General features: G+C 39.4%; 1 protein-coding gene across 1 annotated transcript in view; it reads left to right on the top strand.

Annotated features, from left to right (window-relative positions):
* HSPA12A (heat shock protein family A (Hsp70) member 12A) overlaps positions 1-26,435 on the top strand; it is a 77,309-nt gene that overhangs the window by 4,158 nt on the left and 46,716 nt on the right. The window contains exons 2-3 of the mRNA XM_026651083.2: positions 18,000-18,085; positions 23,239-23,366. Of these exons, the coding sequence (XP_026506868.1) occupies positions 18,000-18,085; positions 23,239-23,366 (214 nt within the window). The remainder of the gene's footprint in view (positions 1-17,999; positions 18,086-23,238; positions 23,367-26,435) is intronic.

Raw genomic sequence — 26,435 nt, 5'->3', positions numbered from 1 at the left:
GTTCTCTCACAACGTCATTTTTATTGAAATTAGGATAATACATTTTAGAAGATTTTAACGAAATGCATCACCCCCATCATTTTCTGTTGAATGCTTGTTTTGCATGATCACAGATTTCCTCAGTTGAGGTCCTCATGTGACTTGCCAAAGTCAGCTTCTCCTCATTGTTTGGACATGTTGGTGTCAACTTTGATTCCCATTATGGGCTTCACCTCTCCTGCTGCATTAGGCTCAGGCTTCTGGTCCTTTCCTTCAAAGCTGTGCACAACTCCTTTCCTGGCCACATGCCAGATTTTGTTGTCCCCAGTTCCCTATTCCAGGGGTTCTCAACCTTTTTCTTTCTGAGGCCCCTCCCAACATGCTAAAACTCCACAGCCCGCCTGTGCCACAACAACGCTTTCTCTGCATATCCAGTAGATTCAAAGCCAGGGCTGGCCTTAGGGGGTAGCAAGCAGGGCAATGGCTGGGGGCCCCTGCCACAGGAGGCCCCGTAAAGCGAAGTTGCTTGGGCTTCAGTTTCAGCCCAGAGTGATGGGGCTCGGGCTTTGGCTTCATCCCTGGGCCCCAGTTAGTCTAACGCTGGCCCTGCTCTCTGGCTTATTTTGGCGGACCCACTGAAACCTGCTCGCGGCCCCCCAATGGGTGGTAGTTAGTCTACTATTATTAAGTGTTTTTGAAAATCCCTCTCTGTCTATACTAGATTGTATGCTCTGTAGAACAGGATCCATGAATATTTGTATGTTTACACTGTGCTAAGTTCACTCGTGGTCTCAATAAATAATTATGGAAAGCATGAACAGAAGAAAGCAGTTTCATGTAAGTGCACAGTTTCGAGATTAGGAGAGGAAAGATCTTAATCCATTGACCTACTGTTCTGTAAACTCTTAGCAAATTTTATGAGGAAACTGTTGGGCTGTATTCCTTTTTTTTTTTTAATGTCAATTTAATTTGACAATTGCCACAAGTTTGCAGGTAAGTACCTTACACCTCTTTGTTAAATGCTAAGTTTTAACCTATTTGTCTCTTAATAATTATTTTATTTACTTATTTATTAGGCATTTGTTTAGCATTCCTCAGCTTTTCATCTAACAGCTTCATTTAAGTGTTTGAAGCACTAGGAAAGAATCGAGGTGACTGACTGACACTCAGGTCTGTTCAGCTTGAATTCACCAACAGAAAAGAAGGTAGAGTGTCATGCAGAACTAATAGGAGAGAGTTCTAAAGCTCTTAAATATACAGGCCCCAATCCTGGAGTGCACTATGCAGCCACTTTGCACGAGCACACTGGTGCACCCTAAATAATGTGGATCTGGCCCTTGGGGGAGAGGTGTCACCATCGCATAGGGGAAATTCTTGTCATTCTTCCGCTCTGCTCTGCACTGGTTAGGCCTCAACTGGAGTATTGTGTCCAGTTCTGGGCACCACATTTCAAGAAAGGTGTGGAGAAATTGGAGAGGGTCCAGAGAAGAGCAACAAGAATGATTAAAGGTCTTGAGAACATGACCTATGAAGGAAGGCTGAAAGAATTGGGTTTGTTTAGTTTGGAAAAGAGAAGACTGAGAGGGGACATGATAGCAGTTTTCAGGTATCTAAAAGGGTGTCATAAGGAGGAGGGAGAAAACTTGTTCATCTTAGCCTCTAAGGATAGAACAAGAAGCAATGGGCTTAAACTGCAGCAATGGAGGTTTAGGTTGGACATTAGGAAAAAGTTCCTAACTATCAGGGTGGTTAAACACTGGAATAAGCTGCCTAGGGAGGTTGTGGAATCTCCATCTCTGGAGATATTTAAGAGTAGGTTAGATAAATGTCTATCAGGGATGGTTTAGACAGTATTTGGTCCTGCCATGAGGGCAGGGGACTGGACTCGATGACCTCTCGAGGTCCCTCCCAGTCCTAGAATCTATGACTCTGTATGAAATCTGAAGAGGTATTGGGCCTCTGTAGCATTCCTGTGGCTGGTGTCTCTGTGTCCTGGTGACTATCAGCTGCCATAAGTGTTCCTGGGAGCCTTGGTTCTGCTCTACACTGTGTCAGGGCAGCCTCAGGATGGGGATACAATGGGTACCTTTGAGTCTGTGCCTCAGATGTGCCGAGCACTCCTCTGCCATAGCTGAGGATCAGACCCACAGAGTCTGTTCCTACCAGCTGTGCTCATAGGAACACATTTTACTCAGTCCCACTGAAGTGAGCTGGACTATTCACCTGATTAAGATTTACGCTCAAGAGCAAAATCAATGAGTAGATCAGACTCTTACTTTGGTTAATAAGGAATGATATTATGTGTCTTAATGACAAGATATGAGTGCTGATAAATATGCACATTTGCTATGGTGATGAGTGGCATAGTAATGCATATATGTAAGACAGATAAAATACATGGAAGCTTTTCATTATACCACAAGGTATTTTTAAAACAGAGAATGCAGTGTTTTAAAAGTAGGATTGCCACAGTGAACTGGTAATGGTTGATAAATAGATATTGTAACAGGAAATTCCTCCCAACTCAGGTTCAGAGGGTTTTTAATTTTTTTTATCACATAACAGAAAAGTAAAATGCAGTCAGTCTAAAAATACAATGCACTAAAATACTCTTTACAAAATGAATCTAAAGGACAGGAGAGAGACCTCTCAGCACAGAGGGCCTTTGTTCTTGTCTCCTGAGTAGCACTATTTAGGACTGCATAAGGTTGGGTCAAGGACATATGAGAATTGCTTTTGGAAGTTGCTGGGTCTGATTTTCCACTGCCTTGCACCCTGTGTACCATTTGAATCTGGCAGTGTGTTACATTAGCCACTTCACACTCACTGGCCCAGATCCTTGGCTTCGTTATGGCTGATTTGCACTGCTGTGGTGTCACAGCAGCTTTAAAGACAGTTAACTGAGATTATAACTTTGAGCCACCTTGAGGCTGTGATAAATTACACCAGGGTCTAGATTGACTCTCTGCAGCTCCAGGATCCCGTAGCCATAAAAGTCCCTCCCCTAGCTCTCACCCCTGTGCCCCCAGCATTGAGCACAACTTGGTCACTGCAGAGGACCTGACACTTTTTGCACAGGTGAAAATGATTATATATAGCATGCAAGACAGTGAAGAATTGGGACCGAGGCCAGGAAGACAGCCTTTAGAGCCATTGTGACAGCTCAAAGGCTCTGGATTTGGGGCCAGAATCTGATTTCAAGACTATACAAAGCAGAGCTTACCCAACACTACTGGAAATTTCCTACTCACAGCTATATTTAAGAGAATCCTTAACAGTAACACTCCACATGTTAAGGGTCAACTCTGTTCCTTTTCTCTCTTCCATTGTTGCCCACAAAACATTTTTTCCAGCAGCAATTCTCCAAAGACCCAGGAGCCAAGGCCCACAGACTCTAAAGCAGTGGTGGGTAACCTGCAGGCCGCATATAGCCCATCAAGGTAATCGGATTGCGGGCTGTGAGACGTCTTGCTGACGACCATCCGCAGGCACAGCCCCCCGCAGCTCTCAGTGGCTGTGGTTTGCCGTTTCCGGCCAATGGGGGCTGCTGGAAGCGGCGGGCTGCAGGTTGCCCACCACTGCTCTAAAGGGTTGTTCTGTATATCTTGATGAACTTTTAAGTTATTTTAAAATTGCTATGAGGACCTTTAAAAGGTTTGGCATTCAGATAAGCACCCAGAACCGTACATGCTTATCTGACCGTGTGGATGCCATCATCCCACCCATGAAGACCCATATTCCTCCATCCCCAAAACTCCCTCAATGAACTGTCCTACCTGCAGTTGCCTTTTTGGAAGAGGAAACCTAGAGGCCCACTATTTATTACCTTTCAGTGGAGGATCAATGTGGGCAAATCTGTACCATGCCCCATACTCCACAGCATTTTCTGAACATATATAAGAACATAAGAACGGCCGTACCGGGTCAGACCAAAGGTCCATCTAGCCCAATATCCTGTCTACCGACAGTGGCCAATGCCAGGTGCTCCAGAGGGAGTGGACCAACAGGCAATGATCAAGTGATCTCTCTCCTGTCATCCATCTCCATCCTCTGACAAACAGAGGCTAGGGACACCATTCCTTACCCATCCTGGCTAATAGCCATTAATGGACTTAACCACCATGAATTTATCCAGTTCTCTTTTAAACGCTGTTATAGTCCTAGCCTTCACAACCTCCTCAGGTAAGGAGTTCCACAAGTTGACTGTGCGCTGCGTGAAGAACTTCCTTTTATTTGTTTTAAACCTGCTGCCTATTAATTTCATTTGGTGTCCCCTAGATCTTGTATTATGGGAATAAGTAAATAACTTTTCCTTATCCACTTTCTCCACATCACTCATGATTTTATATACCTCTATCATATCCCCCCTTAGTCTCCTCTTTTCCAAGCTGAAGAGTCCTAGCCTCTTTAATCTCTCCTCATATGGGACCCGTTCCAAACCCCTAATCATTTTAGTTGCCATTTTCTGAACCTTTTCTAGTGCCAGTATATCTTTTTTGAGATGAGGAGACCACATCTGTACGCAGTATTCGAGATATGGGCGTACCATCGATTTATATAAGGGCAATAATATATTCTCCGTCTTATTCTCTATCCCCTTTTTAATGATCCCTAACATCCTGTTTGCTTTTTTGACCGCCTCTGCACACTGCGCAGACATCTTCAGAGAACTATCCACGATGACTCCAAGATCTTTTTCCTGACTTGTTGTAGCTAAATTAGCCCCCATCATATTGTACGTATAGTTGGGGTTATTTTTTCCAATGTGCATTACTTTACATTTATCCATTCTGGGAGCATCGCCTGCATTCTCTCACCTTCTGGGGGTTTAGATCATCTATCCCACACTCCTACTCTCTCTGCAGGGGTTTGGATGCCACTCACCCACACCCTCTCTCCACTGGAAGATGGGGATGTGTAGAGTATGTCATTCACCTACTCTCTCTCCACTGGGAGGATCTCCAGTTCCTTGTACCATCCAGTGTTCCCTATGCTGCCCTCTCCTTCATGGCCTCATGTCAGGTGACACCAGGTATTGGCATCCTTTATCTTGGGAGCGGGTGGAGAATTAGACCTATCCCTGTTCACTGTAGGGACTGGGCTGGTTGTCTGTAACACCAAGTATGAGAGCTTAAATATCACAATTTCTTTAAAATGTTCTTGATGTCCTATACTACTGGGTTAAGTGGGAAATGCATTCCTGGTCTATCTGCTAACTGTTTGATCTGTTGGATTTCATCGTAGCTGTCTCCACTCTTAAAGATTTAAATAGCTGTGGTTGTACCAGACAGACTGGCAATTAGCCCCATTTCCCTGTGCCAAATAGATCTAACAAATCTAACACCTCTTTCTTAAGTTTCCATGGATACCTTCGAAGAGCGCACACACTGTAATCAAAACAGTAGGGAGTACAGTTTACAAAAGCTTCCAGTATTGTCCTCATGGAACTGTTACGTTCAAGAAATAGCTCTTTTTAATAGCTCTCCCACTTACTCAGCTCTGTTCCCCTTATGTTTTTAGTCTTATCAAGTCCTTTGCATCTCCCAACTGTAGAGATGTAACTTTCATCTGAGTACTCGATGTTTAGTTGATAACTTTTGCCTGATTCAAAACTTGGTGCCAAATATAGCTAAGGCACTTGGATATTATAGTGATGGCGCAATACAAGAACTACATAGGCATGTCTTGGGCCTTGTCTACACTACCGTTTAAGTCGATTGTAAGCTACGTTGCTCAGGAGTATGAAAAAGCCACCCCCCTGAGCGACATAACTTACATTGACTTAATGTGGTGTCTACACTGCGCTATGTCGGCAGGAGATGCTCTCCTGCCAGCATAGCTTCCGCTGAGGTGGATTAATTACGTCAACTGGAGAACGTGCTCCCGTCAACATAGCGCGTCTCAATCCAACGTGCTAAATTGACGCCACTGCATCAATCGCAGCAGCACCAATTTAGCGTGGTAGTGAAGACAAGTCCTTGGTTTGTAATATACAACTGCTTGGAGTTGCAACAATTTCATGGAGTATTCTTCTATGTGTCTTAAGGGTCTGCTGTCTTCTGCCATTGCATCATGCTTTCAAATGTAGTCCCTTTTCTTCTGCGATCTAGAGCTATTAATACCACTTGTTACCAAAAAATCCATTTGCTGAAACATTTTCAGTATCATAAACAGGCAATAAAGATAATATAGGTTAGTTCTTGTTTTTGCTATGAGATGTCACTTAGATACTAACCCACTAATCCTAGTCTAAAGACTCACTGTTGGCTCTGCCAATGAATGTTGAAATTTGACAACATCCTGGTTGTTCTGCAACTGCTGACATTCTCTTATTTCCCCATCTGTGAGCAAATGTAGGACTTTTAGCCTTGTAGAATGTCAAGGGCTTTACTGATAACACTCGTTACCATGTGACCATCTGTTTGTTTATTTATTGCTTTTCACAGTCAGACTTTTCCATACTAGCCTGTTCTACCTTTCTCCTATAATCTTTTTGCTTTTGTCTGGATCCAAGAGCATCTTTGGTATTCCTAAAAATTGTGAAAGGGAAAATGCTTCCCAATATAATGCACATTTAAAGAAACCAAACTCATTGGGGTCATCCTGTTTAGTGAATGACAAGAGTTTTTGTGTGAATCTAACAATCATGGTGAAAGCTGAGTAAGTGACTAATCAACCAAAGATAGTAAACAATACATCCAGAGTAGTTTCCTGTTTGTTCACATTAGATGTATTTTCTATATCTAATCTCTTGCTTAATATGTAATGCCTCAGATCAGGAAGAGCTCTGTGTAGCTCAAAAGCTTGTCTCACCGACAGAAGTTGGTCCAATAAAATATATTACCTCACTCACCTTGTGTCTCTAATATCTTTGGACCAACATGGCTACAGTAACACTGTATATATTTATCTAGCAGCCCAGGTTTGCATGGCACGTTATAGACATGGAAAAAAACAAGGTATTTGCCCTGAAAAGCTTGCAATCTAAGCCATTTGGATGATATGATGAGAGATGGAATGAGGAGAATGAACATCAGGAAACTGCACTTAGGAGAGGATAGTTTTACACAGAATCTGGATTCGGTTTCTTTGCGTTTTCTATTTTCTGGGAGGAAAGAGGAGGTTGCTTGTTTTTTATGAAGATGTGGGCAAAGGTAATGCCTGATTGGAGATTATTAGTGCAGGGACACCAGAAGGAAGCAAGTTTGAGGAAGGAGTTTTCAGGAGGAAAAGGAGGTTGCTTGGTGTGCAGAAAAGGTGCCAGGCATAGGGTACAGTATGACAATAGGTGTGAGTGGGAGATGGCAAAGGAGGAGCATGATTGTTCTTTTTCATCCAGCCTCCAAGGTATCACTGGGCTGAATTCTGTGTTCCTTCAAGAAGACAAGATCTCAGAGAGGGTGAAATTCACCTCTGAGCAGGGTGCCAACGCAAACCCAGTGGTCCACTTAAACTTTTATTAAGTTAGCTATCTGCACAGGGTTATCACCCATAGCAAATAATTGAGGTTGTACAAATCCAGAGTTCTTTCTGGTGATGACACTGTAAAACTGAAAAGATCTCGAGAATACTTGATGAAAGATCACAGATGTGTCTCCTGGGTTGAGTCATAAAAATGATCCGAAGCAGAGTAGTTATAATAAACCGTAAAAGGCATTGGTTCTGGGGAGACAAATTTTATTTGTAGACGTTTACTTCAACTGTACAGATATCTTTGCCTTTAACACACTATTACTGTGCTCTAAATGCTATCAGTAAGATTGCACAGCAGCATTCTGGATGATTGATTACTATGAAAAGTTAACAGAAAACCTAGATTTGGAATGATCATTAGCTGGGGCAATCTCCATGGAAGGGAAAGGTATTGCCCGCTTCAAGAAATAAGGTGGGAAACCTGCTGATGTTTAAAATGAAGTACCTTACCCTATTTTCATTGAAGTTAATAGCAACACTCTTGTTGACTGCACTGAGAGCAGGCAGTATTTATTTTTTATGCTGAATATGTTCTTTTCATTTATATATTGAAATGTTTTAAATGTGTGTTTAATTTTTGTATTTCTGTTTCTTTTTGATTTTCCTTTTTTCCTTTCAAAACATTTTTGTATCTGCACTAAAACCCTCCAGGCTGTAGATTGTGCCAGGTTGTTGTGACGCTTTTGTAAGCTCTGACATTTTGCTTTCAATCTTGTATTTAAGGTGAGGTAGTATCCCAGCAATACTTTACTTCAGTGTAACCGAATAATACTGTCTGCCTCAATACAGTTTTTGCCAGCTGTGTTGCTTCCCAAACAGCTCTCTGTGAGCTGAGGGGTGAAAACATTATCTACAATCCTGCATTTCCTGTTGTGCAAACATCACTGACAATGTGAAATATGCAGACCACCAAGCTTTGCTTCCAGGAAAATTCTCTAGATAGTTAAAATGAGTCTAAAGAGTTTTGAATTGCACTTTGTACTTACTTTACTGTGCGACCCTATGGTCTAGAGGATTGAGCACTGGACTTGGGAGTTCGGGGCGACCAAGGTTCTGTTCCTGGCAACTTCATTGACCTGCTGTGTGATCATTTGAACTCTCTGGGCTTCTGCTCCCACTTTTTAATCTATTTTGTCTTTTTATATCTGTCGGTTTTTGGAACAATTTAATTCCATCACCTGAGGCCTTTGAATAAGATAGGATGTCTTTCTAAAAATACACCTCTACCTCGATATAACACTGTCCTCAGGAGCCAAAAAATCCTACCGCGTTTTAGGTGAAACCGCGTTATATCGAACTTGCTTTGATCCACCGGAGTGCGCAGCCCCGCCCCCCCGGAGCGCTGCTTTACCGCGTTATATCGAATTCGTGTTATATCGGGTCGCGTTATATCGGGGTAGAGGTGTATTCTCTAGCTCAGCCAGATATAGGTTTCATGCAGAAGCTACTGGGTCAAATTCTATGGCCTGGGTTATGAAGGAAGTCGCACGAGAGGATCATAATGATCCCTTCAGGCTTTAAATTCCACGAAATCTATTTAGATTGTAAATTTTTCAGGCCAAGGCTGGTCTCTCCTTATACGTTTGTACAGAACCTCTCATAATGGGGCCTTTCAGCTCTAAAGCAATGCTAATAATAATAATTGTTTAAAAATCTTTCTGTGTTTATTCCAGATAAAACCCTAGCAGGAATACAAAGGACATTGTTAAAATTCATATGGAATAAGAAAAGATCAAGAGTGAGTGCAGATACTTTATACAAACCTATTAAACAGGTTGGGCTAATTGTTCCAAATATTCTGTGGTACTGTCAAGCCAGCCGGTTCAAAGCAGTAGTGGACTGGGGCTTTTTAACCCAGCCAAACACTGGGCCCTTATTGAATAAGAAAATTGGGGCAGTGTAAACATTGCTAGGCTAACATAGATTAATAAAAAATCATGCCATCCAGAAATTGATATACCTCCTTTAGCAAAGGCTACTCTATGTGTTTGTGATTGAACTAGAGTTAAGTTCTTTTTCCTCACCAATGACACTCTTGCAAATAATCCAGATCTTAAACCAAATCATGAATCAGAGAGCTTCAAAGATTGAATACACATGGAATACACCTGGTTAGCTAGCTGTTCAGTATAGGAACTTTTCTAACTTATTTAGAGATGAAAACTAACTTTAACTGGCCCTCTCTCCCTTGGTACCAGTATTTCAAGTCAGGCATTATATGTCTCAACTTTTTAGATAACTTGTTTTATACAAAAAACTAACTTTAATAGACATTATCGCATCGTGTCAATTAGGAAACAAAAAATTGTCACTAATGTATATGAATCTTTGCAAACAACTCTCCTAACAAAAAATATCCAAATATGACACTCTAGGTAAAGGACCAGGACAAATTGCCGCAGAGGAATGGGGTTTGAGCTGGAAAAGAGTACCAGCAACCTCAGTCTATAGCATAATAAAAGAAAATGTCTTTAAGATCCTGTTTTGATGGTACTTCACACCAGTCAGGTTAAAAGATATATAGAGATTGAATGGGGATAAATGTGGGAGAAATTGTGGTGAAAGAGCATTTTATGCATATATGGTGGACATGTCCAGGCATTAGAGAGTGTTGAGAGGCAGTCCATAACCAAATACCACAAATTGTTGGATATTTACCAAATGATCCTTTGGTAATCCTCTTAGAGCTCCCTAGCTGAAATGGTCACATAACAGAAAAAGAATTAATCCTTGCTAGTAGCTGCTTGGCTATTGGTAGCCTCTCATTGAAAAAGAGAAAAATAGCCCAACCATAGAGGAATGGCTCAAAAAATATGGGAGGTTGTGATAATGGAAAAATTAACACGCCAATTACGTATGCAGCAAAATAGAGGACGCATAGATACTAAGATATTTGGTTACCTTTTATTCAACACTCAGACAAAGCACATTCATCTGCAACAAAACCAGCACACCTGTCCATTTTTTTTTTAATATTAACATTTGATAGACAAGCCTGGTCTAGTATATAGGTGAGTATATAGGGATTTTAGTCAATTTAATAAAATCTATAGATATGACATACCATATTATAGGCGTTGTGATGCTCACTCTATAATACGGTAAGAACCTGTTAAATAGAAAAATCTGATGGATATATTTCTGGATAGTGTCTCTTTAAACAAAAGCTAACTGTTTTAACAATTGTTTTAATATAGTACTAGAGCAGATTGTAATTCTTTGTATTGTACCCAGTGGTCTGTAATAATAGATAAATGTTAAGGAAAATACAGTAGTTTACTACATGAATACAATCCTGTATACGCTTCTTAATAATGTAACTAAAATTTTTGAAATGCAAAAATGAAATAGGGAGCAGAATTGATTGTTTTATTAATTCAGAAGTGGGTGTGAGTGTGGGTAGCAGGCATTTGATATGTATGGCTGCCCCTGCAGAATCATGGTGGGTCCAGCTGACTTTGAGGTTCAAACACTGGGACCCACCACCACAGTAGGGGTTTAGATGTTAAGCAAGGTTTCATTTAGAGGGAATATGTCACAACAACCCATCCCCAGTTCTTTGTGCTACGACAGTCCTAAGGGTTCCAAATCAGTGTAAGTTCCTAGTTGTTCATCCTCCATGATGTCAGTACTAGGCTTTATAGGCAGGGGTCCTCACAGATCAGGTTCTGAAAGAGCGTGCTGTTCCCATGCCCTAAGCTTTCTTTATGAAGCATATTTCCAAAAGGACCACAGTATGATCATAAACAATTCCATGCTAGTGATCTGATGGAAATCTTGGGATTCTGTCAGTACCTAATAAAAATGCCATGTTTGTTTATGTTTTTAAGTTGCTTCTTTACATCTTTGTAAGCTGGTGACGTGAGGCACGTTCCATGATGCTCCTAAACCTGTTCTGATTGCAGTATATTGTGCTGGTTAGCAGCACACCCCACCAGCTGAGCGACTGCTTCCGTTTGTCTGGTGAAATTCTTATTTAGAAGCCTTTATGCACTTGCAAAAACTTCAGCTTATCTGTTGTCTAAATTTGAGGTTGTGGGGAACCTCCTGCTGAGATTGAATGCCTTGTTATGGCATGCTACTTTGCTGTTGAAATGAGTGATTTCCCTGATATGTGAAGCAGAAAATCTGCCACTGGTGCCTTACGTATAAAAAAAATGAGATGAAAGGAGAAAACAAGAAGAAATTGAATCTAATAAAGGAGGAAACAATCTGTGCATTTGGTTAAAATAATTTATACCTAGCATTAGCATCATTTCTATTACTTATGAGTGTAAAATTATCAATCATTTTTTCTTATGGCATTTACAAGCTTACTACCTTGAACTAATTATCTAGGGGGAAATTCCTAAAGACTTCAGAGATCAAGATAAATGGAATCCCATCATAGTGAAATGATAGACATCTATCTAGAGTTTCATTTATGGAACACTAGAAGATTGACAGATGGCAAAGAAAGAGAATGACACAGTTATGAGTCCTCTAAAATCTATCTTTATGGAGAGTCCTATAGAATATAATGGACAATTATAGCTTTTTCTCTAGCATTTTATTTATATATTTATTTTTGGTTTGAACCATTCTATATAGTTTAATAGAAAACTATTCTCTAGAAAACTACCATTGTCAAATTCTATAGGATGGTTAAAAAGCCAGTAGAAAGGATATTATTTTCTGTAGACTATTAGAATAGTTCCTATAGAATCCTTTTATATTTCCATACGGCTTTTCTTAAAGGCAAGCACAACACTCAATCAGGGAGTTAAGGAAGGCACTGGAGAACTCAGGTACAAGAGGATGGCTAATTCTGAACTTCTTAGCCTTTGTCGTTTCCTCTTAGAGCCACATTCTTTTTCTATGTAGCTTTCGTTGGGTGCAGTTTGAAAGACAGTGAGCAGCGATTCTGATACTGCGTATATCCTGTGGCTATACCTGTGGTGACTAGCTGTTCTGCAACCAAATACTACAAATAATGAAGCTTTTAGTGGGAAGAGTAATACTAGTAACCTCTGCTGCTTTCAGCTCCATAAGGTGCTACTGACCCATCCACATGATGCTACTGACCCATCCACATGATACAGCTGGAGTAGATGGCCCAGCACTGAAATGGCTCCGGTCAATCCTCTCCAACAGGTCCCAGAGAATGAGAGACCCTTTTCCTTTCAAAAAGTCCTCACCTTCGGAATTCTACTAGGGATCCATCCTGTCTCCATTGTCAACATCCACATGAGACCACTTGAAGAGGTGGACAAAGGCCACAAGTTCCACTGACAGTTATATACCAATTGTACCAAGTTGTGTATTTCACTATCCACAGATGCAGTTAGTGCCATCACAAGGATATCAGAATGCCTACAGGAGATCAGAATGCCTAGAAGAACAGGTGGCTCAAACTGAGGTGATGCTGGTAAAAAGGGGACTATCTAGCTATGACCATGTCTTCCCTGTCCATCCTGCCATTTGTCAAAGAAGTCAAAGCCTCAGGGCCATGTTCAACTCACCATTGAGCCTAGATGATGAGGTATTAGTAGTGGAAAAAACCTTCTCCTGTGTGCAGCTTGCTAGGTAAATCTTCCTCTAACTCCCAGATGAATATCTGGCTGTAGTGATCTATGTGTCAGTCGCTTTCTGATCAAATTGTTGGAACTTGCTGTGTTTGGGACTGAACATGAAACCAGTGCAGGGGTTCCAACTTGTGCAGAATGTGGCTGCTCATCTCAGTGGGTTTAGCTGCCATGGACACATCTCTCTTATGTACTGATCCCTCCGCTGCCTTGGCAGAGGGCTTGGTGCTGCCTGAACTCCAAAGCCATCAGTGGGTCAGGATCCAGCTACATCAGTGACCACGTCTCCCTTATTTCATCTTTATCTGACCAGGAGATTGTGATTGTTTCTTTCAGGTGTGGACTTTGCAATTGTCATCTGTACCTTTGTTGCCTAAATACTAAACAACTGCATTGGACTGCACCTTAAGTCAAGTCTAAAACTGATGCTTGTGCAGACTGGTGCATCACTTATCCAGTGGTTTATCTCTCAGGGGGCGTAAAACACTAGTGCTCTGCAATATGCATTGGCTGTGTATTGCTTTCCAGGTGGAGATTAAGGTGTTGGTTTTATTTGATAACTGACCTGCATGTCATTCTGCCACTGTTGCAGTCAGCTGAGGCTCTCAAGCTAGATACCCTTCAGGATAAAATACAAAGTAAAGAGAAGTTGCTTTTTATATGCATTATGCCTTTAAAGATATAAATATGAATATTAAAAATTTGGCTTCAGTGCATAGGCGAAATAGTCTCCTCTTGTCATGTTCACAGCATACATGCAAAGACATTAGATGAAAACATACAGTTGCCTTGCTGGAAGCTTGCAATTTAACACTACTTCATTTCTTAGAATTCAGAACACACAAAAACCAAAAACAGAGAGAACCAAAACAGGCTGCTCCCTAAAGCAGAGAAACACAACTCATCCCACCTTATTGTAAGTTGGTTCTTCTTCAGACTTCTTCAGACTTCTTCACACTTCCCTATAGAGCCCCCTAGCCTGGAAGCAGGACCAGAATTTAAAGTGAGAGCTTATAATTTTTACAGTTTTCAATATACCACATGCCTGAGGAGCTGATACTCAGGCCAAAAAGTGTGCCCACCCCGATGTAGATTCTCTTATATATAAAAAAAAGTTCACATTCCATGAGCATTTGGCTTTCTGAGTTTTACCCAGATTTTGAAAAAGTGCGGAACAAAATGTGGAAATTACAATAAGAAATAAACGTTCAACTGCAGTAGAGTTAATGAAGTTTGTAGATGTCAAAAGCTTCATATGAGGAACTCTGGCTTCCAAATCCCTTAACAAAATAACTTTTTGATGTTTCTGGAAACTCAGAAATTGCTCTGTTATAATCAAATCCGTTTCAAAATAGATTGAGTTAAATCTGTGCAAATCACTTGTGTCGATGTTCTTAACTCATTTTGAGAGAGGCTAACACTGATAAAGCTAAATTGATTTCAACCACTCTGTGACTGAGTTAAAAATGTCCACACAAGAAGGTTGCACCAATTTAACTAAATTTATTTTTATTTTAAATGTTAATAGTTTGTTTCGGGAACTTGTAGTATTCCAGTTTTCAATCTGGACCTATGACCAGACTCTTGCAACTGCCTTAGGTGAACAATTTTCAAGCTATCTGTCATTAAATATTTGTTTACCATATATCATTCAGCCACTAGTTGTCTGTGTGCTATGTAGTGTGATAAAGGATATGGTCCCTGATAAACAAGGGAGATGAAGCTGGAACTTGAACTGTGTGAATGTCTGTTTTCTTGGGTCTATAATTTAACATTTTCTTTTATAAATATCCCATTTAAAAGGACTGTTATTCTATATCTCATGGCATTATCCAGAATAAAGTTTTTTTAATGGAGAAAACACCCCTCTGCCCCCGCAAGTTCTGGCTTCATCTTTTATTGCAGCTTAACCACGTGGCCTGTAATTCTTATTAACCACCTCCTCTTCCTGCTCCCTGTTTCTTTGTAAGAACTCTCAGTCAGGGTTCTGTGGCTACAAAACACATTCCCAAATACTAGAACCTTCCTAAGCTTTCACTGTCTTTTCTGCTATTGGGACTAGACTTGTAAAATTAAGCCACAATATTTCCCCCAAAAGGACAGTCTGAGGTTAACATTGTAAAAATAAAATATGCAAACCCCAATATATTTTAAAACATTTCAGTAGGGTCCTTTTGATAGATGAAATCTTGTGCTACAAAGTTCCTACACATAATTAATCATTCATGGTTAACAAATCATTTCAGTACTTGTAATGAAAACATTTACTATTAATCCAAAAATGAATGGAGTGTGAGAGGCTAGATTCCTGCAGCCTCTTTCTATAAACACCTTTTCTAGCTCCCAGGTATCATAAACTGCATTCATTCATTCGCATGGCAACTCTCTGGTAATATCAGTGCCACTTTGTTATGCCATAACTCAGATTATTAAAGTTTTCCTCGTCATTGCAAACAGCTTTTCAGTAGCGTTAGGAAATGTCATCAAATTATTTATACTGTTTGTAAATGTCATAATGAAACTGCTGCCTGCAACAAAATTAGAATGGCTCTTTATGTTGCACTTACACAATAAATACTAAGTTTTGACTAAAAGTTCAGTTTGCTATATTAAAACTGAGTCCTGCAAGGTGGTTCCAGGCTCTGGAATTCTCTCCCTCTCTTGGTCCAGTAAAGCCCAAGGCTCAGTATAAGGTTTCTCTATTTACTCGGGTATTTGCCGGCACATGGTGCTGGTGGGATGAATCAACGGGGTCATCATAGGGGACTTGATCTGTTTTTGTTTGTGTGTTTTTAAACATGCTCAGATGCAGTGGTGGGTTTATTTTCGCAGGTTTAAAATGACCAAGGGCCTAATTTTTCAGCAGTCCTGAGCACTTGCAGTTCCCATTTCCTTTAACTGGAGTGGTGGGTGCTTGACACATCTGTAGATCAGGTCCTTAGAAAGACATTCTGAAGAGCATTCTGTGTCTGAGACTCATGGACAATTGATTTTAAACATTTTGGTAAATGAAAGCACATAAATCAATTTCTCTCTGTTGTAAACATTTTCTACTTTCTATTGCAGCCCCCTGTTCTCAGCTCAGCATTTTTTATTTATTAGATATTACATCTGTGTATATATCCCCCCATTTATAGACTTCTTGGACCAAATTATTCCTACTGTAACTATATACATCAAGTTACATCAGGCATGAATTTGCCCCATAGTGAGTGCATCAAAAGGTCACTTATTGATTGCTCTCTGGGAAACAAAGGAAGCTGTATACTCACACATAGGATTTTCTTTGTTTTACACAAGGCACACACAGTAAGAGTCTGTGATTGAGCATATGCACGGAATGTAGATCACTAAAACAGGAATTTGGACAGGTAAGGATAAGAGGTAGCAACACAGAGCAATGTTAGAAACACATAGGCCAACAGCTGAAAAGAATACTTTGTTTCCTACAAAGTCAGCATCCTAAAGACCATTCACATCAGGGAAAGACTCGTACTGACTGACTTCAAAGGGTATTGGGTCAGTCTTGAAGTATCAAAAGACCTTAGGAGGAATATGGGTGCTAATTCCTTCCCACTTTTGCCAGAACATGCCCCTTTCAAGTCTAACACAAACACATACAAGTGTGTATTGCAAGATGCACATGTTTTGGAACAAGGAGAAATTTATACAGATGAACAAAGTGGCTGATACAATCATCTAATATAGATATATTTTAAGCAGCCTGAGAGGTGCTGTCCTAATCTGAGAGCAGAAATTTGGCCTTTACCCCCTTTGTTCTCTACCACAAGTGGGCTGACACGGTACATTTTTAGCTCTGAGAGTGAGGGTAAGAATATTTAATGATTTTTTAAAATAGTATATTTATTTAATATTTATGCAAAGTACTTGATATTCTGCTTGTTAAGTAAGATTTTAAATGTATGCAAAACCAAAGAATTATTTTATCATTCATTAATGGTGCTTTCCTGCCTCCCAGCTGGGAGCACTACCGCTGCACTACTAATAGCTGTACCATGTGTTTCACTGTGGATGTATTAAAGAGAAGAAACTGAGCACTGGGAAAGTTTAAGAATAAATGCTTATGACTGTAATTGCAATTAGCTCCTACGGAATTGTCAAATTGATTTAAACTGCTCTTTTACTATTGAAATTAGTCTCTTTTGATCTCACATCTTGTGTTCATTTTCTGTGTTTGCAGGAATTCTCAAATTTTAACTATAAGATATTAGTGGAAGTGCACATAGTACCAGCTCTTTGTGTCTGCTGAGATTTCTGAATAATGTTGCATTAAAAAATGATGCATAATATGGGAGGGCGCTCAACCAGGGAACTCAAATAAACTTTCAAAACCAAAATCACAACTTTGTAAACTGTGGCATCAGTGGAGATACTAGAAGCGACTGTTCAGTTTAAGGCTTGCTATACCAGATTACTTACGGGATTTGGATGAACTGTGTGGCTTCATCAGAAGATTCAAATAATAAATTAGCTGTCAGTACAGCCCCCACCTGACTTGGAACACATGTCAACTAGCAGATCTTCAAAAGAACCAGCAATATTTTTAATACACCGCTACCTCGATATAATACAACCCGATATAACACGAATTCATATATAACATGGTAAAGCAGTGCTCCTGGGGGGGCGGGGCTGTGCACTCCGGTGGATCAAAGCAAGTTCAATATAACGCAGTTTCACCTATAACACGGTAAGATTTTTTGGCTCCCGAGGACAGCGTTATATCGAGGTAGAGGTGTAGTTTATAAAACCAAAATAATATACCATAATTATTCATAGAGCCTGGTTTTATAGAATTTACCTTCTTTATGTTTGCTTTAATGGTAGGATTGTCACAATAGACAAACTGTGCACTGGTGGAGAGAGCAAACTACTCTTATACTGACCTACTTATTCTGCTGCATAGACATTTTTGTATGCTCCAGTTGCTGAAGAGTTTTCTTTTCTTTCATTTTCTTTCAGATGCAGTTTCCACACCTGCTTACTCATCCCCGGCTAAAAGTTTAGGAGACCCAGGAATAACACCATTGTCTCCATCTCATATTGCGGTAAGAAATATAGGATATATGTTGGACAGTGCATTGACATTATTTTCTCCTGCCTGTCCCACCTATAAGAACTCAGGACTCCTGACTCCTCAGTCTCCTGGTCATCAGTTACAGAACTCACGGCTTATATACAAAAAGTTAAAGGAGCAATTCCACTAGCTCAGAAAGAAGAGATAAAGTATGAAATCCTGGCCCCATTGAAGTCAATGGGAGTTTTGTCATTGACTTCAAGGGGGCCAGAATTCCATCCAAAATATATAAGGACAGATGTAGAGGAAATTGACACTCATCTGCATAAGCCCGTCCACTACCACTCTACAAAACAATCCCTTCTATCCCCACCTTTGTCATTCTCTTGCTATCTGATCTTGAGCAATCACTGAAATATTCCCCGTTCTCTGAAAAGTGACTTATATAATAATGGGATCTCAACACATATGCGTCACTCTCTCTGTCCTATCTCTCTCTCCCTCTCTCATAACAAAGAAAAATAAAACATTTACAATTGCCTGAGGGGAACACCCTAAGTGATCAGGAAAAGTTCCATTAAAGGACGATTCTTTAACCTATCTTAACTTCCCCTCCCCTCCTGCTCCACAAGCACAAATCACATTAATTTATTTGACATATTCCACCCCTTATAGCTAAGTCCCAGGGATTGCCAACACAAGTACAGTAGAACCTCAGAGTTACAAACATCTCATGAATGGAGGTTGTTCATAACTCTGAAATGTTCGCAACTCTGAACAAATTGTTATGGTTGTTCTTTCAAAAGTTTACAACTGAACATTGACTTAATACAGCTTTGAAACTTTACTATGTAGAAGAAAATGCTGCTTTTAACCATCTTAATTTCAATGAAACAAGCACAGATACAGTTTCTACCTTGTCAAATCTTTTTTTAAACTTTCCCTTAATTTTTTTAGTAGTTTACATTAAATACAGTACTGTACTGTATTTGTTTTTGTCTCTGCTGCTGCTTGATTGCGTACTTCCGATTCCTAATACGTTCGTAACTCCGGTGTTCGTAACTGTGAGGTTCTACCGTAACGCAATGCACATTCTACTGTAATGCACTACACATACTACTCACAAAACAGCGGTGCTCAGAACGTGTCACTGCCATTGTAGAATCCCTTCCCCAGCTTCGCCTGGCTTTGCATATCAAGTTCAAAGCTGCTAATACTTACCGTAAGGTTTTTCACAGCTCAGCCCCTGCTTAGATTTCTGCATTCTTTTCCACGGCTCCATAGTCCAACTCTCCCACTCTTTGCCTCTTTCTCCTATCTGTCCTGTGAATGCACTACTTCTGCAAAGCCTTTTAATGGTGTGCCAGTGAAGTGTATAATTAGAGAAATCAAGAATAAGAATCCTCAAAGTTTGAGATTAGTCTTTCATCAGGTCATCCCTGGTGTGGCTCTTTTCTGTGTTCTCTGTTGTAAATAGGAAGCCCCTGGAGGCAGGGTCTTAGTTATTTACAGCACAGACTACACTGACATTGTTCTGTAAAATGTAACGGGCTTGTGGGGGAATGTCATTTTCTAGACTAAGAAGGCATAATTTTATAGAAGGGAAGATCAGGTAGCCCATTGTGTGAACTGAGTAATACATTTTCCAGAATGCCCAAACATCATCAGCCCTATGCAGCCAGCAGTGTTTCCGAACAGCTCTCTGAAAATATCCAGATGCCCGATACTCAGTTTACCCACCAAATCTTCATGTTTCTGAACTCCAAGACCTTACTCCTAATCACCAACCTCCAACAAGTCCCGGCACCTAGGTGGTTCTTGAGGGAGTCAGTTACTAGGATCCAGGGGTTTTAATGAAAGAAGGAATGGTGGGTCTGAATATCTACTGAATATGGAGACCCCTGAATCAGAATATCTCAAAATAACAGCCTGTTTGCCCATCCCTATTTCAGGGTGGGTAAAAGCTGATTTAAATCAAATCAATCCGATTTTAATAAAAAATAAATCTAATTTAAATAAAAATATTTTTTATTTAAATTAAATACAGGTGTGTTTATTTTTTACAATGAACTATTGAAAATTCATTTTGAAATTGACAGTCTAGGTTAGGGCCTGAATTTATTATAATCTGTTAAAATCATTTAAATTAAATACAAATAATAATATTAAGCAGTACATGTATGCTGCCAAGTTTTAAAGAAAGTCAAAATACTGAATTGGTGGAAGTTGCTGGCTAAGCATCTGAAACCAGGGTTTGCTGAAGTGCTAACCCAGCTTTTTGACAGCAATAACCTCTTCTGCAGGCTGAGAGAGAATATTTCCTTCATCGCTGTTTATTCCGCTAGTTCAGTTCAGTGACTAGTTCATTCAAAGCTAAGAAACCAATTGGGAATTGAAAAAGCTTGTTTTTCTCTTCTAGTATATGAATAAAAACTAAGAGAGGAGGAGATCTACTATCTTGAAGGACATTGTGATCAGAAATAATCAGTTCAATTCACTAACTACAGATAATACTTCCTTTGTTTACTAAATTAGCTAGTTTTAAATGCAAAATGTGTTTTGATAAACTTTTTGTCTTATGCAGTCAGATTTTATATAATCCAAAACATAAAATTCTGTTTTTGTGCATTTTTAATTAAATTTTAATTTCCACCCAAATAGAACTCAACTCAGATCACAAGTAAAAAATCATCATCTAGTAAATAAATAACGCATCATTCACCATTTTCTAACATAATAAAAATGTAAAAATTAAGAATTTGAATAAATGTAGGTTACGCTGTCTAACTGCATTAAAAAATGTGAATGGATATAGTGTGTTCTCCTGGTTAGCACTGCATTTCACGAAAAGGTTATCTTTAGTTGCAAATCAACATGTTTTAACAGTTACCAGCCAATGGGAATCACCCTTTCTTTAGGAAAATAACTAAAAAATACAAATGCAAAACATGATTAAAATTGATTATTTAAATTAAGGTTTCCTACTTGTTGATTGAAATCATAATTAAAATTGGTGATTTAAATTGCTTTGATTTAAATCAATCCACCCAGCCATATTTAAAGCCTCATTTGATAAGAGGCCAAATGTTTCCATGTTTTGTGCATCAATGAGATGGCTAGTTCCTCATTCCATTTGGCTTTTGATGATGGGTAAGGGGCAAAGGATGTAGAAAGTTTAAATCACTGTTAAGGAACCAAGCATCTTTATTTAGACTAAATCTCTTTAAGCTTGTCCCTTTGGACAATTTAGTAAAGTATCATTTGCTGTATACATTTTGTTAATTATGCTGTAGCTTGCAACTACAGTTTACTGTGACAATTGCCTTGCTCCTTGCAGTCAGCTGTAAAGTGCTAATAAAATTGTTACTGAGAGTAGCACAGTACACGAAAAGGTGATTAGTATAAGAGTAAAAAGCGATACTAGTATAAGAGTGTTTATGTTCTGGTGTGTTTACTATGAATCTCTCAGTGGAAGTTTTGTGATATCGTTTAAGTATTTGCAAAGATGGGTTTGCAAAAAAGAGAATACATGGCTGGAACTGGGACATGAGCTCAACCTAAATTTTCAGAAGTGACCAGTGATTTTGGGTGCTCAACTGGAGACACTTTTAAGAGGCCTGATTTTTCAGAGTGGGTGCTTTAGGAGTATCTGAAGTTAGGCACCAAAATGACTTGTCAGTTTTGAAAATTTAGGACAAGAACTGCTGTGAGTGGTCACCTTCCAGGTTTTTTAAGCTGAACAATCTAATTGATTGTGTCCCTTTAAAATGTAATAAAAACATAGGCTGTGTCTATAAAGTATTTTGACACCCCTGAAGGGAAGGCACTAATAAGTGCAAGGTGTGTATATATATTCTGGAGTTGCTGGTTGCAGTTGCATAGTTAAGGTTGAATTAAGTTTTGCATTTTGTATACAATACAGTATATTTCCATATCCATGGTTGCAAAATCCATGGCCAAATGGTAGAACTATGTGAGAAATGGTAGAAACATACAATGAGTAAAATTTGATCATGTACCTCGTTTAAACTCTGCTCATTAATCTATCTCTGCCAGGATTTATTCCATCAGTCCAGCTCCCTGAGCAGCTTCAAATAGCTGCCTTTTTCTTTAAAAAAAAAATCAAACTGCCACAAAAATATTTCTTCCTATTTCCTACAAAACGACAGTGGCCCAGGGCCCGGAACAAGCAATATTCAGCTTCATGCCAGTAAATAGTTAAAGGCCTGATATTTCATAAGTGCATAAAGCTAGGAATGGGGGCTGTATGCCAGAGGAAAGGGGAGAATCTTGGTTTTCCTGTGGGACCCTCCACACTTGCTTCTATGTATAGAAAAGCTGTTTAAAGACGTTTTTAGAGATGCTTTCAATTCATTAGTTAAACATTTTCTCTCCTCTGAATCTTGTCAAACTAAACTGATGGTAACTAAGGTCCATGGATTTACAGGCAGAGGGATAGGCAGCAGGATAGTAGAATTAGTTCCAATACAATCTCTAGAATGTTTCCAGAATAGGTTTTCCATAAAAGATGCAGCAATAGGTGATGCTGTGGTGCAGTATAAAGCTTTACTAGCAGTTATTGGGTTGGCCTGCACACCTTCCTCCTGGCTTCACCGTTTCTGAGCAGTCTTACCAACCCAGACTCATGCTTATATAACTTTTAAAATCTACTTTGTATTCCATGTATAGTATCACTATAGGGTGACCAGATGTCCCAATTTTATAGGGACAGTCCCGATTTTTGGGTCTTTTTCTTATATAGGCCTCTATTACCCCTCACCCCTTGTCCCGATTTTTCACACTTGCTGTCTGGTCACCCTATATCATTCTCATGTATTCCATATATGATACAAAGAGGTATAACATGTTTTTCAGTTAATACATTTCTGAAAGTTTGGTAGCTAGCCATGTAGGTCTCAGCTATTACTGGAAGTAAACACGAAAGGATTTCTGATTCATTTGGATTTGTGTGAAAGGTACCAGAATTAACTGTTTGGGTGTACATTGCATGTCCATGCCCATTAAGGGATGTAGCCTACTGACATGGTTCTGGGGGACTGCACTTTTCTGCAGGAGACAGATGAATGCTTTGCTGCAGTTCAGAGCCGCTGAAAGGTAGGGCAGATTACAATTCCGTCTCTAAACAGTGACTCAAAATCTGTTCTGTTTCTGTTATTTTAACAGAAGGACTCTGATGCAAATGACGCTGTAGAGCAGTCATTCCTTGTTGTTGTGGCTATTGATTTTGGCACGACATCCAGTGGCTACGCCTACAGCTTCAGCAAGGAGCCAGAATGTATTCATGTAATGAGGTAAGGGCTGCATTGCAGCACTGAGCTCCTGTTGGTGACAGTGTATATTATCTGCATTTGCTACATCTGAGGTCAGCATGGGTTTGGCGTGACTGGATTTGTATACAGCCAACAATGTGAAAACCCCCTTTCATGGTGAAAATTTCTCTTATGTCCCTATCTTATTTTAGTTGCTTTAATAATAAACATAAACATGTTCTCTGAGACTTATTGCTCAGCTTTATAAAACGGTGTGAACTAAAGGAGGAATCTGCTGGCTAAGTTTACAGAAGCGTTCCGGGAGCAGTTATAACTGTGGAGGTCGTGACTTTCTTATCCACATTAACATAATGAACCGTGCATATTTATAAAAGTAATAATGGCATTTCCCAAAGTGTCTAATAGAGAAATCACTGCACATGGGGTGGTGCAAGGCCCTTGTCCTTTTGCCTCAAATCATACAGAATTTGGCAGGTACAAGCTGGCATATCTGCACATCTTTTTATTTAGAAACCTTGGGCCAAAATTTCCAAGGTCCCTAAGTCCCATTTTCAAAATAGACCTAGATACCTAGGAGCTTGTCACTTTGCAGTAGGTGCACTCTAATTGAAATAAGTAGGAGAAAGTTGTGCATATTCATTTAAAGGGGCAAAGTTTACTTCTCCTAGCATCTCAGTAGGAGAAAGTGAACACAGAGAGAGAAGGTTCCACCAGGGAAGCAGAGTGGGGATGACCTTCGATGGTCAGCAGCAAGGAATCAGCCAATTGCAGTGACCATTGAACACCACAACTGACTTAAAAGTGGGGAAAGTCTATAAAAATAAGACACACCTTAAGATGCCCCTTCTGCCGGAGGTGCAAGGAGGCAAATGACATAAAGCTAGCTATGCCAGGGATTCCCCAATATCCCTGGACTCCCTCTTCCCCTGTTATGGCAGCTTTCCATCTGGAGCAGGGCAAAGGGGATCTGATCTTCTCAGTCAAATGGTGCATCCGTAAGTCAAGTAATGTAGTTGTCTAAGGTATGGCCACTTACCTAAATTATGCCTGCATACAGTTGTGCACACAACATTTTTTTGACTGCAGTTATTTGCACCCACAAATTGTTGGTTCAAAAACAGAGGCCAGCATTTGAAGATTTGGGCCATTTGAATTTATTACTTTTTTTTTTTTTTTTGGCCATAAACCCCTGGTAATGTAATGTTAAGGTTGTTAAGCATTCAAAAGTCAGAAAATGCGAAAGTGAAGCTTAACTCTACCACTGATATGCATGTATGCATACAAAATAGCTATTAGTTATGTGATTACATATTGTTTTTCAAATAATATAATGCAATGCAGCTTTTCCCCCTACAAATTTGATACATATGCATCTAATAATGTGATCACAAATATAAACACTACTGTGATGGATGCACAAAAGGAAAAGAGCGCTAGAAAATGAGTTCCTTAGGAAAAGTTTTGTGTTTTCTTTTTTCATTTTCCATAATTCAAAATTGACTTCAGTCTTACTAAAACTATCTTTCTTTAAAGAAAAGAAAAGGTAAATTGTATCCTTGTGCAGAGACCAAATTATGGGAAATTTCAGCCCTAAAGGTAAATGGTTTGGAAAGTTGAGTGTATGAAAATATTAACTATAGCAATCACTTTTGGCATGAGGCAACTTACTATTCATCCTTCTGGAAGTCTGAAAATTGGAGTAGAAAGGGCTACAGTGCTGCTAACCAAATGTGACATGCTGTAATTCTTCTAAGCAGAGACACTATCTGCAGACAGTCCTGATGGTGCACTCAACGTCTGTGGTCAGTTTGTAAAAAGCCTTTCTGCCCCATTCATCAATGGTCCTTCAAGAAACCCCACAATGCAATTCATGAAAAGGTACTTGGTGCTACCAGTTGGGGACAGGTAAATACCGAGCATCAGAGAGAAGTATGGGAGGCAGAATTGGACCCATATTTAGTAGTAAGTTTGCATATCCATTTTTGACAGTAAATTAGTTTTAAAATGAAAAATTAAATTCTTAATTTTAATTGTTAAAATAGGGATCTGGATGAAATATTGAGGATGAGGAAGAAACAGCATTTCTGAGATTGTACTTTAGCGATCCCAAACTGTGCTAACTACAGGGCCATTCTTACAAAGCCATAGCACAGTGGTGCCTGCAGCCCACTGCTGTTTAGCATCCTTAACTAAGTCTGTAACATACTGTGGAAATTTTAGGTAGTGACACCATCCAAACTTTTAGGCCCAAAATTTGACCTGTTGTATCTTAAGTCTTCAACCTGCATTTGGAGCCGCACCCTGTACTTGTGCAGAACCCAGTTAAAAGCATTGGGCTCCATACAGCTGCAGAGGTCTGCCAGTGCAGATGTTATTGCAGGGTTAGACAATTAAAAAGTAGTTGCTGTACAATTGATGGAAAATACTCTCCAAATCCTAAATATCACTTTACCACTCACTTGCTGAGAAATTATTTTGTATAGAACCTAGAGAAAACCAATGCCAACCAAGGGAACAACATGCTGTTATGGTGACATGGATCTATGTAGACATTATGTTACATGCTAGTGCAAAACAAGGAATAAAGGAAGAAGCCATGTTTCTTTCAAGCTAGAAAGAACAAATTTAAAAGTTTACCAAATCGGAAGGACAAAATTTGAAGGAAAATAAATGTGATTGTGGCATAACTAGTATTTTAATAACAATAAAATTACTGACTCTGTGCTTTCACCCATGAAGTTCTGATCAGAAAGTACATGAAATATGCTCTTGCCAGTAACTCATATCTATAGATTTCTACTTTCATTGTCTCTTAATTACTATAGAGAATTTTGGGGAAAGTGTTTCATGATCCCGTTCCAGCTATAACGTGTTTATGAAATTATGAAGTTCAATGAAAAAACGTAATTTTAAAAGGTTAAGAAGTTTGACAACCAGTAGTTCAGAGGGTATTAAGAAGCTCAAAATATTTACATAATTAGGGTTACAAGTAGTATAATTTACAAATATTTGAGCACAGGAAATGTCACTTCCAACTGAACCATTCTTGAGAATGTTTACATTAAAATGTAACACACCAGTGATACATTG

Source organism: Terrapene carolina, unplaced genomic scaffold (genome assembly GCF_002925995.2).
Source record: "Terrapene carolina triunguis isolate 2854851 unplaced genomic scaffold, T_m_triunguis-2.0 Scaffold95, whole genome shotgun sequence".
NCBI lineage: Eukaryota > Metazoa > Chordata > Testudines > Emydidae > Terrapene > Terrapene triunguis.
This window is presented reverse-complemented; position numbering and strand designations above follow the sequence as displayed.